We start from the raw sequence: 14,639 nt of genomic DNA, 5'->3' as shown, positions 1-14,639 counted from the left end.
AAAATGAACATCCTGCTGTATTGAAGTAGACCTGAAAGTACCGATATAGACCATTAATACCTCAGGAAATTGTTTATTGAGATCATAAATCAAGTTACCCTGAGCCCGAGGACAAATCTTAATCCTCCAAAAAGCCATTGAAAGTCGCGAGGACCCGCCAAAATATCCCCACAAGGTCAGAACGCTCCTCACAAAACAGGTTTGTGTCAAAACGTGTCCTCACACACACACACACACACAGACTTAAATCAGAAGTGACAAACGGTTTCTCAGTCAGAAAATTCTCCACAAAACCAAACCGCACACACTTTGTGCCAAAGGTTGAGTGAGAGAGGATTTTCTGTCAGACACAAATATTTGACTGATCAATAAAGCCATAATAACATTTCAGCATGATGTAAATCACATGATTTAACACAGAACTATAGACAGATCTGAACAAAACCGTGGTCTCTGTTTACAGCCTTTGGGGAAATCTGGTGGGTGAGGGCGCCTCAAATGGACGGTTTTATTCAGCACGTAAAATGTCAAACATTAGCCTTTAATAAAACTGAGGCTGAGACGCAACAATCTCACTGTTTTTCTAGTGATCCTGTGTCTACTGACTGTAAGTCACAGCCACTATCTGATAGAGAATGTTAGCCAGCGGCCAACGGCGTCAACGCGTCAGCGCATGCTAACGACTCGCGTGACGTCGTGTTTACGCGACTCCCGATTGTTAAAATGAGTCTCGAAAGTAACGCTTAACTTTAAAAACAGAGGCACACATACGCGGTACACAGGTACGCTGGTTATTTGTAATGCTGCTCTTTTTTTGTTTAATAAACAGAGCGCTCCGGTTCGAGTGCAGGCAAGCTAATAACGTCGCTAAAGGAGCTAACTGGTAAACAGTGCCTGGACTCGAAAACATGACGTCACACGCGTCTTTTTCCGGTTCAGTCGTCATGGAAACGTGTCATGCGTTAGCGTCGACGCCGTTAGCGTGCCCATCACTACTTTTTCTTTTAGATTATTTGACCTTGCCGTATGGGTTTGGTGTCAAAACTACCAAAAAAGCTCAAGGATTGTGTTCCAAAAGTGTTGAGTACTGAGAACTATTTGTTTTTCAAGGGTCCTTGGTTCCAGGTAGAACCATTTTGATCCAGAGAACCCCTGAATAAAGGGTTTTAAGAGGGTTCTTGGTAACAGTAATGGATCCAGGTGGAACCTTCGTAAAATATTCTACCTGGAACCAAAAAGTGTTCTCCTATGAGGACAAGCCAAAGAATCTTATATGGTTCTACCTAGCACTTATATTTCTAAGAACGCAAGAAAACACAAGAAGAAACAGCAGCCGTACAACACTGTAATAATCAAACGTCTCGCAAAGTGTCAAAGGCCAAAGATAATCGGATAAGAGACCAAGTTGTCCAAAAGAAGTAATGCCATAGCTGCTGTGCACGCTCTCTGTTGGTTTCAGCATTTTTAAGAATCGGTGAAATGTCGAGAAAAAAAGAAACACAATCGCACAATGACGCTTGACAGTGACTAATCACGGCAAACCAATACAGCAAAAACAACAGTTTGTCAACAGTAAAAATTCTCCAACTGCAAAAGAACCTCTGCTCACGCCTGCTGTTCATCAGGCCACCAATGCCGTGATATTTTACACCAACAAGCTATTGGCGAGGAGGCCGTTTTTCAATACTGGACATTTGGATCAGAAACGTCAGAAACGTTGCATTGCCGTTGTTTTTGCTGAAATAATGATATCAATAGCACCGTTTCATTGCATTTGTTTTCCCCCAGTGGTCGGACGACGTCAGAGGGACGAGCCGCCCGACGCTGTGGGAACATGCTCGGGCACGCTCACCGGCTCGCAGCGGTGGCTCCGTGAGGCCATTAGCACCTCTCAGCCCGTCCACTCCCTTGGTAACAATAGACGACACACACACACACACACACACACACACACACAACTCTGGTTCCTCACACCAAACCAGATACACTGGAAAGTCTAACGTTCACTCGATGACCGAGCCAAACACAACGTGTTTATACTTCCTTCCCCCCCCCCCCCCCCGTTGCTAGGCCTCACCTTGAACGCGCTCCACGAGTGCTTTTCCAATTCGGAGGTGCCTTTATTAGCGCTAATCACCGCTCCCTTTAACTAAATTTGGGCTGTTAACCTAAGTGTGTTTTAATGGAACACTTCAGAAGCAACTCCCCCTCAATTACATCAACTCTTTCCAACGCGGGCGCTTATTAAAAGCAACCTTTCAAAATGAAGGTGGGGGGGGGGGGGGGGGACGGACGCTACAGACAGAGGATAAAAGGAGCCTTGGCTAATCGGTTTCACCTGCGCCACAGACTGTGCTGTTTATAAGAATATTTTATATCAGACACATGGCTCTATTTATAAAACATTAGGCTTCCATTTTACATTATGGGAACAAAAAAAAAACGAGGGCCTCCCTGGCTGAGCGTTGCTAAATGGGCCCCATTGATGTCATCGAGGTTAAGCTCATTCTGTGTCTTAGTCCATTTAAATCGATTTCCCCTGCGACTCGAAACTCCCATAAAACAACTGCTAACAATCAAAGGCAGCACTTTAGAAGCTGCGAGCGGGAACATCTGCCCACCTGTGAGAATCTAAACAAGACTTGGACACCACTGGGCTTTGTGTGGACCCACACCGCGGGGATTTGGCCGCGTGAGCCAAATTTAGAGAAACAATAAAGACGATTTGGAACAAAATGCTTTTGAGAAAAACGTGCGGAAGAAATCCCCGCGGGTTCGGTCGGATTACCTTTGTTTTGGGGTTTTGTTTGGAGTGAGAGAGAAGAAACAACGCTACCCTCTTTCTTTCAAGTGTCAGGAGCAAAAAGAGCAGCCGGATACAGAAAAAAACAACGTGGAACAATTAGCAAGTGAAGGCTCAGATGATGTCGGGTGCAGGGTTGGTGGGGACCAAAGGTAAACACTTCTTGTATCTCAAAAACACGTTTGTGGCTCTCTAAAAGCGGCACAATGCTAATCTAGCCAAACAGCAACGGAGGGTGCTTGTGCACAGGATTAGGGAGGAGACAGGGAAACCGAGAATATGGAATCACTTTGGAATCAGAATTCATCAAAAGCAGAAACTCTCCCCAAGAGGGATGGGTATCTCCAACATCTTCATGACAGTGTCGAGTGAGGCCTCTGGTCGTGAGGAACGAAGGACATTTGGGTTCCTGTAAACCCCCCGGAAATAAGAGCATTCTCTAGAACATTGGTTCTCAAAGTGCGGCCCGGGGGCCAATGACGGCCTGCAGAAACATTTCTGGCGGCCCTCAATGAATTACAGTTGATAGTTTTAATCCAGGAGCGACTAAGCTTGTTAAATGTTTATTGGACATTACTGAATACAGACCAATAAGTGTAAACAAAAATACTGGGTATTTACCTGGTTTCTATATGGTGAATTTTAGTGTATTATTGTGTTATAAGCTGGTAATAAGCAGGTAGCTACAGCCCCCAATTACTAGCTATTTACCCAGTAAATATATGGTAACAGAAATGTGTTACTTGGTATTAACCTGTAATTAGAAGGTAAGAACACTGGCCAAAATACTGGGTAATTACCCAGTAAATTATAAAGTATTATTATATTAATGCTTAAATTTCATTATATTAACGCTTATATTACTTAACGCAAAACTGTAGAACTGCAATCTGGTCATTAAAATGATTACAAATGGGATTTATTTCTGTTTTTTTTCCTTTGGCGGCCCTCAGTCCAACATTGGGATCCTAAATTGGCCCTCAGGTATCAAAACTTTGAGAACCCCTGCTCTAGAAGGACATAAGAACACACTGAAACGGAACCCTGACTTCAAACAACAAGAACATTTGGGGAGAATGGTATCACCCAGACGCTCACCTGGTACCGCGTGTAGAGTCCTTTCTGCGTTCCCCGATCACAATAAAAATGCAATATTCTCCCAAAATAAACAGACGTAGAAAGATTTCCAGCCACTGCTCGTGTTTGCTAATGCGTCACGACAGCTAATCTCAACCGATTTAGTTAGCAGACGGTCGCGACAACGTCACATTTGTTCAATTATTACACGCCTGTGGACGTTCAGCTAATAGCAGAATTACGTGAAATAAACAGCGAGATGACGCGGGGCCAGTTTCGCTGTCGATGCTGGGTCTGACATCGTGAAGGCAACGCTCACATAAAGGGGAACAGCAAGTGTTCGTCACACACTATCATTCAAAAGTTTGGCGTCACTTAGAAACGTCCTTATGAATCAGAAATACACTCAAGACGTTGTTAATGTGGTAAACGACTATTCTAGCTGCGTTTTTAATGGAATATGTACATAGGTGTATAGAGGCCCATTTCCACTGTTCTAATGGTACATTGTGTTTGCTAATGGCGTTAGAAGACTATTGGATGATTAGAAAACCCTTGTGCAATGATGTTTATTTGGAATAAAAATCATCATTTCTAATCTCGTAAATGTCTCGACTATATTTTCTATTCATTTCGCAACTCTTTTGATGAATAAAAGTGTGACTTTTAATGGAAAACACACAAAAAAATTGAATAGGTGACGGCAAACTTGTGAACGGTCGTGTAAATATGTGGTCAGGCTTAACTGTGTTGCCTGGACGACACGGAGCTCACGACAGCAGGTGGCGCCGTGTTATTTTACACAGTGGTAAAGAAAAATGCAAGTTGAATGCCGTTGAATGTTCTATATTTTTGTTCGCGAAACGACATCCAACGACAACCCAGCGTTGTGTGTTAGTCCATTTAGTACTTCCCCCCCGCCCACCGCCCCCCGCCAGGCCATTCAATCTTCCATAAATCTTAAAAAATGGGTCACAAATATAGATTTTCATTGAAAAAAAAGAAGCTTTGCTTTGGATACACAGATCCCAGATCAACGTTGGTGTCCTCGAGAGGCCGCTTTAATGATTTAATGAGTTATGAATCGACAGACGCACTTAAAGCGATGTAGCAAGTCGAGTGCAGTCTGTAAATCACTGCGAGGATTGGAAGAGCTTTGTCACAGGCAGCGGGGGGTAAAGTAGTCACTGACGGAGCATGTCTGTAAATGTACTCCAACACAAATGTGCCATACGTTTGTTTTTTCTGAACTGCACGAAGCTAAATCAGCTTTTCCCGGGCTTTTCCAAGATATTTGAAATTGCTGGGGACTGACATAATAATCCATTAAAGCTCACATAGAGTGGTCCTGTTGCACATATATGTTAGTTATGGAGGTCTACTTACATACATTAACTTGTTTTTATGGTCAAAAACCTCCTAGTTGCTGTAAACGAGCCAATAGAAATCCTCTTTTCTGACGCTGTTCCCCAGCTGCGATATTTCAGACTCAACTCTCACCCCCAGAAGACAGAGTGTGTTGTGATTGGCCAGCCAGAGTAGAACCTTCCTAACTGTCTTGTGATTGGCCAATACCCGGAAGTGACATATTCAGCATACCAGCTCTCAGAAGCGCCACTCCCCCCCTCAGACACTGTCGCTCGTGAAACACCTCCACAACGGACGTTATTCTTCTTCTGCGGTTCAATGTACGCAACCGGATGTGCCCGGACTAGTGCCCGGAGCAGGACGATCTGCTGTTCAGGAGAACCGATGTTTACGTAACCGGACCGGGTTTTTTCAGCGATCTCGCTGAGCCCGAGATTACAATAAAACACAGCATTCTCAGCAGTGGCTGAACTGTTTGTTTCGAACCTTCAGGGCTTCGTAAACAAGGTAATGACGCAGATACACACTAAAAAACAGCGTTAATTGGAACTTCTGGTCTAGGTCCGCTTTAAAAACCAGACGTTTGCAGCTACAATAGTCGTTTACCACATTAACAATGTATTATAGAGTGTATTTCTGGTTCATTTACTGTTATGTTCATTGAAAAAAAAAAAGCGATTTTCCTTCAAAAATGAGGACATTTCTAACTTTTGAACGGTAGTGTAGAGCAGAGTCAAACAAAGGCGTACACAATCAATATCCGTGTGCTAAAAAAAAAAAAAAAAAAGCCTTCTGCTGTTAACTTTGCTTCTATAGCTCACTCGAGTCATTGAAATCCAAAACTGTACCTGGGTCCCAGCTCGTCCTCGCACCTCCAGGTGAACTCTCCGAAGCTCTCGTATCGCTGGTTGTAGTGGTAGAGCACGCGGTGCAGCGTCGGCGCGCCCAGGTCCATCAGAGTGTTGTAGGCAGTCTGCTGCTCCTTCCCGCTGGTGTAGCCGTTGAACAGGTTGTAGATCTTGTCGGCTATTTCTAAAAAAAAAAAAAAAAAAGGTGAACTAGGGTTAGGGTTAGTGTTAGTGTGTGACTTTGCTGCTATTTTGGAAAAAACACTGTTAGGGTTCGATGTGCTTCATCTTCTTCTTCTTCTTCTCTTGGGTGGGAACTGTTTCCTCTCAGCATCACACTGTATAGACGACTCTGCAGCAGAGCTTCTGCTGACAAACAAAGTAAATCCTCTCTCTGCAGCCTGAGGGAAAACTGCTTTCCTGGTGACATTCTGTGTTTCCCAGGCCTTTTCTCTCTCCCAAAAAAAGGGGAGAACCAGTAACAACCAGTCAGTGTTTCCATGTTTGTTCATTACACACAGTTACTGTTAATATGTGTGGGTTTTTTTTTACTTGAAAATCATTTTTGGGAGCGCTTAAAGCTGCACTACACTCTTCGGAATAAGGGTTCCAAAAGGGTTCTTCTACAAGGGCTGAGGTTCTACCAGCTTCTGAAAACCCTTTCCCGAAAAAAAGGGTTTTTCAAGGGTTCTTGGTAACACTAATGGTTCCAGTAAGAACCATTTTGATCAAGAGAACCCTTTAAAACCCCTTTCCTGGATAAAGGGTTTTAAAAGGGTTCTTGGTGGAACCTTTCAAAAGGGTTCCAGGTGGAACCTTAATAAAAAGGTTCTATCTAGAGCCAAAAAGAGTTACCTTATATGGTTCTACTTAGCACTTTTATTTCTAAGAGTGTAGGCAAAGTCATGGCTCTTGTTCCTGAACATGAACACAGACAATAGCTCTTCATAGCTGTCAACAGATTATGATTGACAGCTCAACTGACTCTGGATGTATTCCCTGGTCACAGCGACAGCTAAACCACAGCCTCTCTGGAACCACGACGGTGTAGACACGAGTCCCAGAACAACACCAGAGATGCGACTCGCGGTTACTTTCGCAATCGATGAATCTGCGGATTATTGTCTCGATGAATCGTTTGGTCCTTAAAATGTTAAAAAAACCTCGATCGGTGTTAGTCAAACCCAGAAATGAGTTACGTGGAGCGAAAGAAACGGTAGAAAATATTCACATTTGAGAAGCAAAAACTGTCAGAAATCGTGTTTTAAATCATGAAAAAAAGCTTCAAACACAAGGAAACACATGACACGACATCACTGTAGGTCAAACGTACAAACATCATCAAAAACACAGACGCAGACCATAATATGGTCGTTTTATTTTATATTATATTCTTCTTGGCAAAGAGCTGCCCACACTTCTGTTTTTCCCTCTCTCTCTCTCCTTCCTCACCTTGTGCTTTGACGTCATCCACGGTTGGACAGGGCGTTTTGATGGTGACCTCACTTGGACGGGAGCGCCGCCCCGTGTTGTCCACCGCCCACAGCCGGAACCTGCATGCATCAAAACAACACAGAACGGGGTCATCTTAATTCAATCAAAAACGTCTCCCCCTCAGTGGAGGAACAGAGAAACAAACACATCCTCACAGAACTCATCAGCTGTCATTTCACTGAATGGATATCTCCACCTAGTGGCCAAAATGCAACTTGCAGTCACCTGCAGCAAGGGCCATGCATCTGCCTTGCCGCTCACACGGGAGCAGGAGGCAGAGGTGGAGAGAGGCTTTATCATCACTGCCGAGACAGAGTTTTTTCACTCAAAATGTAGAGACACAGACAGACGACTTACATGTACGTGGTGTCAGGCTCCAGGCAGCGGATGATCATGCTGACAGAGGAGGACAGGAGGTTGGGGATGTCGCCCAGCATCACACACGGAGACCTGGCTCCCGACAGGATGTCATCCACGAAGCTCAGAAGGGTTTCTGCGATTAGAGAGAGGTGGACACGACGAGTCAGGGTAAAAAGAAGGTGAAAAGTCTTGTAGATGGAGAGTCTATACGAGTCCAAGACAATACACGACCGTTCAAACGTTTGGGTTCACTTAAAAATGTCCTTATTTTTGAAGGAAAACCACTTTTTTTTCACTGAATATAACGTTAAATGAATCAGAAATACACTTTATACATTGTTAATGTGGTAAACGACTGTTCTAGCTGCAAACGTCTGTTTTTTAATGGAATATGTACATAGGTGTACATAGAGGCCCATTTCCAGTGTTCTAATGGTACATTGTGTTTGCTAATGGCGTTAGAAGGCGATTGGACGATTAGAAAACCCTTGTGCAATGACTTCAGTACAGCGGAAAACAGTTTTATTTTGAATAAAAATCATTATTTCTAATCTTGTCAATGTCTCGACTATATTTTCTATTCGTTTTGCAACTCTTTTGATGAATAAAAGTGTGACTTTTAATGGAAAACACAACAAAAATTGTATAGGTGACCCCAAACTTGTAGTGCACGTTGAAATTAAATCGAATCGAACCACTACGCCAAAACTTTGTCCCCGAGACAACACGCAACAAACGTGTGACAAATATTTTTATGAACAAATAATCATGTCATTAAAGGTGCATTATGTAATAAATCATAAAATCCTCCTAATATGTCACAGAGACTCAGGAATAATGTTCATATAACAAACTGAACTCACCAACAACAACAGTACAGACAAAATATTTGCATTAAAAAAACCTTTTGCAGACTGCAAATCATGTTTATGTTTTGAAATCGTGTTTTGGCGTCATGTGGCGCCACCTACCGCTGTCTACCAATCATTGCAGTCAGTAGAGTCTCAGCTGCCGAGCAACCACGGGTTGCCAGTTATGTCAAAAAACTAAACGTAAAAGACCTCGGTATTTTGATTTTGAAGGAAGTAACCGTTTTTGGCCACACTCTTACATATGGCGCCTTTAAATGAATTTTTTTGACCAGTGGGAATGAGGTGTACGTTTAAAAATCTCTCCACGCTCTGGATTCGCCGCTCGATTTATTCGACGCCTCTTTACGTGAAAAGGGGGGAAGGAACCCTGTGACCTCCTCTCCTGCTTTAGGGACTCCCCCCTTTCCTGCTGCTCATGCTGGTGGTGACACATGCAGTTAGCAATGTTTTCCCAGCTGGCACTGCGTACGTCAGGAGGGCATTTGGCCACCGGGGTGAGACAAGGAAAAACCCTCTCCTCTCTCTCGGAAAAGTCAAGACTGTGTGTGTGTGTGTGTGTGTGTGTGTACGCAAGGGTGCACCAAGTGATGCGTGGTCCGAGGTGGTCGTCCGTGACCCTCTTCCGCACAAGCAGCGCCTGTCCGTGTGTATTTACACTACATGTGTGTGAAGTGATGGATGCCCTCACCTGTGTGTGTGTGTGTGTACATATCAGCATGTGAGAGTGATGGCCGCTCTCCGAGGCGTCCGTCTACGTCAAAACCTCTCGCTCGCGTCGCCGGGTTGCTAAACTGCGGAGGCCCCCCCCCCCCCCCCACGAGTCGCGGGGAGAGGATGAAACGGCGGCTGTCGGAGCTGAGTGTTTGCTCAGGGAGAAAAAAAAGAACTGACGTACCAGTGAAAGATATAAACAGTGTTGGAGATGTAAATGAAAAGTGACACTGTGAGGCTTTGCACTTATAATATTAATTGCAAATCGGGTTGGAATATCCGTTTCGGGCACATAAAAAGGAGGCAGTGTTTGGAGGGGTTTTTTTTTTCATCGCTGGAGAAAACACTCAAAGCTCAGTGTGTTGAGCATGTGAGAAGGTTGAGCTCTAAACCCCTGGACGCTCAGACATCGGGCAGTCGTGGCTTCAACCAGATGATACCGACTGTCAATCACACTCATGCACCATGCTTCATCTATTTTATTTCCAAAATTGGCATCACGTTCTGTCAAAGAAGAGCTGAGACTCATGATGGAGACCATTAACTCCTCGGAAAAAGTAAGAATTTCCCATAGACCCCATTCAAACGGAGTTCTATTTCCAAACCAGCAGAGTTGGCCCCTGGTGGCTATTCATTGCTTCCTGATTAGATTCACCCGGCACAGACTAGGTCCACTTTTTAGGGCGCTTTCACACCAACAGCAGTTGGTTCGCACCAAACGATCCATTCGACCCAAAAACTCTAGTTCGTTTCGTTTTCGTTGGTGTGAAAGCATCAATCGCACTCGGGTCCGCACCAAATCAAGCGGCCAAAAAGAGGTGGTCTCGGTCCACTTGACTCCGCACCAAATGTCAGACTCTGGTGCGGTCCCTCTGGTGAGAACGCCAACTCAGGTCCAAACCATATTCTGCAGTAAATGCCATGGACATAGCCTACCTTGTAGGTCTTTGGAGCAATCTTCGTCTCATAGTTAGCACGACCACATTCATGAAAATAGCGCGTCTCCTCTGCCTGAAATGACGCGCTTATACGTCTTCGCCGACTCCAGTGCATCAGCTGATTGTTCTCCAGACGCAGCCGCGACTCATTCTCAAATTGGATATTTTGCCAAAAATGGCCAATACAGAGAATGTAATAAACGAAGATCAGAGCAAGTAGCAATGTGCGAACGTGTTGCTCCATAGTGAGTCAAAATTGGCGCTTTTCTACCGGAAGATATAAACACATGATGAAACGTCAATCGGGCCAATTTTGGTTCGTTTGCTGGTGTGAAAGCGGACCACACTGGAGTCATATGTTACATAATAATAATTGTATTGCCTGGTGCGGATCAAATAATCCAACTAGTGGTGTGAAAGCGCCCTTAGAGTTGATAAGAGCACTGGCCCCATGGCTCCAGAGGCGATTCTCCATCTTGTTGAATTGGCTTCACCACCCGTTCAGATAGAGACACAGCTCCAGCGAAAATACAAGACAAAAACATACACGGAAAAGATGAAGCAGCAAAAGACGAGCACAAATCTTCTGGATCTTCTTTATTTGATTTGAATGTTTGGATGGGAATAAAGTAAAACTGTCTCATCAGCGTGACGAGATAAACGAATGCTGCCAAAACTATCTTCCAGTTCCCTTCTTTTTCAGTGACAAATACAGACTTTTACCTCCTGCTGGTGAGCAAAGTAATTTGCCTTTATGCAAGTGGAGTGCATTAGGTCGGTTGATGTTCTTTGCCGTTGCTCATTAACTCATCAACAACGTTTATCACAACCATCTCATAATTCAGGCCATAGTGAGGCTAACGACAGCACAAAAAAAGAGACTTTAATGGAAACAGTGTGGATGGAACGATAGAGATAGACTTTTGCTCATTTTAACCATCAGTGGCACAAGTTCAATCTTTTCCTGGCTGCAGAAGAAAACAGTGGAAGAAAACAGCATGAGAACTGTTTGTTTTCTATTACAGCGACAGCAGAGCGTAAGAACAACCCGGGACAGAAGAGCGGTTAAACAATTTCTTCTTTAGGATGAAAAGGTTTTCGGTTGTTGGTTATTGACTCGAAAATGTTCACAGCAATTTGGACAGCAGCATTTTTGATGACCAGTTTTGCTCTAAATTGAGATGGCACTCTGCAGCCCATTGTAGCTACCTGCCTGCCTAGCTACAAATATAACTACCTACATACCTACCTACCCACACCAACCTATCAACGTAACTAGCTACCCAGCTACCTACCTACGTAAATACCTACCTAGCTACCTGCCTACGTAACGACCTACCTACGTAAATACATACCTACGTAACGACCTACCTACATAACTACCAACCTACCTTCCTAAATACCTCCCTAGCTACCTACCTACCAATGTAACTAGCTACCTACGCGACTACCTACCAATGTAACTACCTAGCTACCTACCTACGCAACTACCTACCTATCAATGTAACTACCTACCTACCAACGTACCTACCTACCCACACCAACCTACCACCGTAAAATAGCTACCTAGCTACAGTTACCTACTTACGTAAATACCTACCTAGCAACCTACGTAACGACCTATGTAAATACCTACCTAGCTACCTACCTACGCAACGACCTACCCACGTAAATACCTACCTAGCTACCTGCCTACGTAACTACCCACCTACCATGTAACTTGCTACCAACCTACCTACCTACGTAAATACCTCCCTAGCTACCTACCTACCAATGTTACAAGCTACCTAGTAACCTACCTACGCAATTACCTACCTAGCTACATACCTATACCTACCTGCCAATGTAACAAGATACCTAGCCACCTAGCTACGTAACTACCTACCTATACCTACCGCTGTGTGAGGCTATAATTGTCTAATAATCTGTGGAAGAATGGACAGGAAAGGCAAAGACAGCGTTATTATGCGTGAAAGAAACCTCAGTGTTTAATAAAACTTGGGTCTTAATGTTGTCGTTTTAGAAAAAAAAGACTATCAGAGAGGTTGTAAATAAATGCTGAGCTTAGTCGAAGATTATTTGGAGGATAAAAAATATGAGACAGAATTACAACACAAACTGTTGTTGTAAAAATCAGTGACAGCCTTAATCCTCACAGTCACAGCGTGAAACTTCCCTTTTTACTTTGATCGTCTTATTTCCCAACATGCACTAAGGTGCACTCCTGGTAATTTTCTTACCTCCAAGTAACATGGTTTATATATTCAGGATAAACTGTTGGCTTGTTGCATCCTGACTGCTCGTATTTCCTGCCCTTTCAGACTTAATTTTAGCGACATTGATGTGTTTTCTGAGCACGCCTGCCAAAAATTAAAGGCGAGTCCGTTAAGCCGTGATAAACAGGAACTCTCCTTAAGAAAACTCAACCCAGAAAAAAAAACATTATATTGCTCCATTGCACCATATTGCACATTTGGCCCCACCTCAATCACTGGTGTCAAGGCACATATTTTGCCTTTGGCAGCGTCAAACGGACTGTGATTAGAAAAATTGTTAGCCAAGTACAGATGGATGATCCATTCTCACACATTCACATCCGGTATCGTCTGCTCTCACTCCCAAACCGCCGTTCTCACATGGTGCAAAGTTGAGGAGGAGGAGGAGGAGGAAACTGGCCTGACGCCGACTGTTCGTGAACTCTTTAACGGGGCTTTGCTCAAACACAAAAGGCGTCAGCCCATTAAAACGCAGCAGCAACGCTGGTGGAGATCTGAAAAACATCAAAACATCAAAACAACTACCTCTGGATCACCTACGCCTGTGGTGGACTAAGACGAGCAAAGTGATTTCTCTGTGGGTTCAAGTGCTGCCGTTCGGTCCGACCTTTCCTGCCAATCTCCCTCTGTAAACAACCTAAAGCAGCAGAAGTGCAGTGACCCCCCCCCCCCCCCAATATACTGTCCTGAGGAGAAATCCTGCTATGAGTTGCCTGAACAGATATTTTCACCTTCTGTAATTCGACACGAACAAATATCTCGGTCAAAATAAATATTCGACGCTGAACGCTGTGTGCTGCCATGGCATTTATGGACATGACTCAACACCATGGAAATAATAAAGTCCACATAAAAACACAGCAACTATTTCAGTGTTTACTTTAATGTGCAGATTGCTGACAGACAGCGAATAAAATCAAAGCCGTTTGCCGATCTGGCTCGGAGACTTTGAAGCGATGAGGAAACGGTAAAAGTGAAGAAATCTGACATTTTACGTCCTCTTATCACACAATCATTTCATCCGTAGGCCCGAGTCCTAACTATTTGTCAGTGTGAATCTCTGCCCGTGCAGATTTATTATGATTCCACGTCCACTGGATGGCTTCATAAACCTTCTGAGGAACGCTCCAACTCCAACAGACCGAGGATATCCTTGATTTACTGCGTGTCGCAAAAGTCATCTTTCATCACGGCACCGCTGATAAAACAATTATTAGTCAGAAATCTATATATATTGTACAGTGCTCAGCGTTTTTACTGTGGCAGAGGAGTGGCCCAATGACACTTTGCACAAGAATAATAAAAAAAGAAACCGAAGCTTTGATGATTCATGACATCCTGGAAGTGACAACTGAAGTGTTGGCAAGATAAATTAGCACATTTGGTGTCACTCAGAAAAATAGACTGAAATATAATTTCTTGTCAGTTGGCTGAAATAGGCTGCAGACTTACTTTCCGCCATCTTGGAATATAATATTCTGCATTTCATTCCCTCAGCACTGGCCAGTTGGCTTCATCCCGATATTATACTTAAAAGGATTCTGTTGGAAAGCGACAGGACATACTCTCTGAATGTGGAAGTCAAAAAGCACACCATTTAAATAGAATATTGTCGATTTTAATTAAATAATGGCCGTAAATACAGACACCAGCTGTCAATCACACTGGTGTCCACGGTTGTGGAAACTCTCTGCTGCTGGTGAGGAATGAAATAGAGAACTTCTGCCGAACGATAAGTTTTTATTTTCGTTGCAAGGAAATGGTCAATTTTCACAGGAGTGATCCAAGCTGGAGAAAGACCCAGAGCAAAGTGGGAACCTCCACTTTTATACCTGAGCAACTCCCCTTTCGCATTCCTCCAATAGACAAAGAGTCTTCCTTTCCAGGCAGTG

The 14,639-nt window shown here is 43.8% G+C and overlaps 1 protein-coding gene across 1 annotated transcript in view; it reads right to left on the bottom strand.

Annotated features, from left to right (window-relative positions):
- The window catches only part of astn1 (astrotactin 1), a gene marked incomplete at both ends in the record, with an annotated part of 401,060 nt that overhangs the window by 9,250 nt on the left and 377,171 nt on the right, over nt 1-14,639 (bottom strand). Inside the window, 3 exons of the mRNA XM_083888886.1 lie at nt 6,097-6,280; nt 7,549-7,649; nt 7,948-8,083. Coding sequence (XP_083745012.1) covers nt 6,097-6,280; nt 7,549-7,649; nt 7,948-8,083 — 421 coding nt within the window. The remainder of the gene's footprint in view (nt 1-6,096; nt 6,281-7,548; nt 7,650-7,947; nt 8,084-14,639) is intronic.

This window comes from Microchirus variegatus, assembly GCF_963457635.1.
Source record: "Microchirus variegatus genome assembly, chromosome: 5".
Lineage (NCBI taxonomy): Eukaryota > Metazoa > Chordata > Actinopteri > Pleuronectiformes > Soleidae > Microchirus > Microchirus variegatus.
Note: the sequence above shows the minus strand (reverse complement) of the source record. Positions and strands in the feature narration are given on the sequence as shown.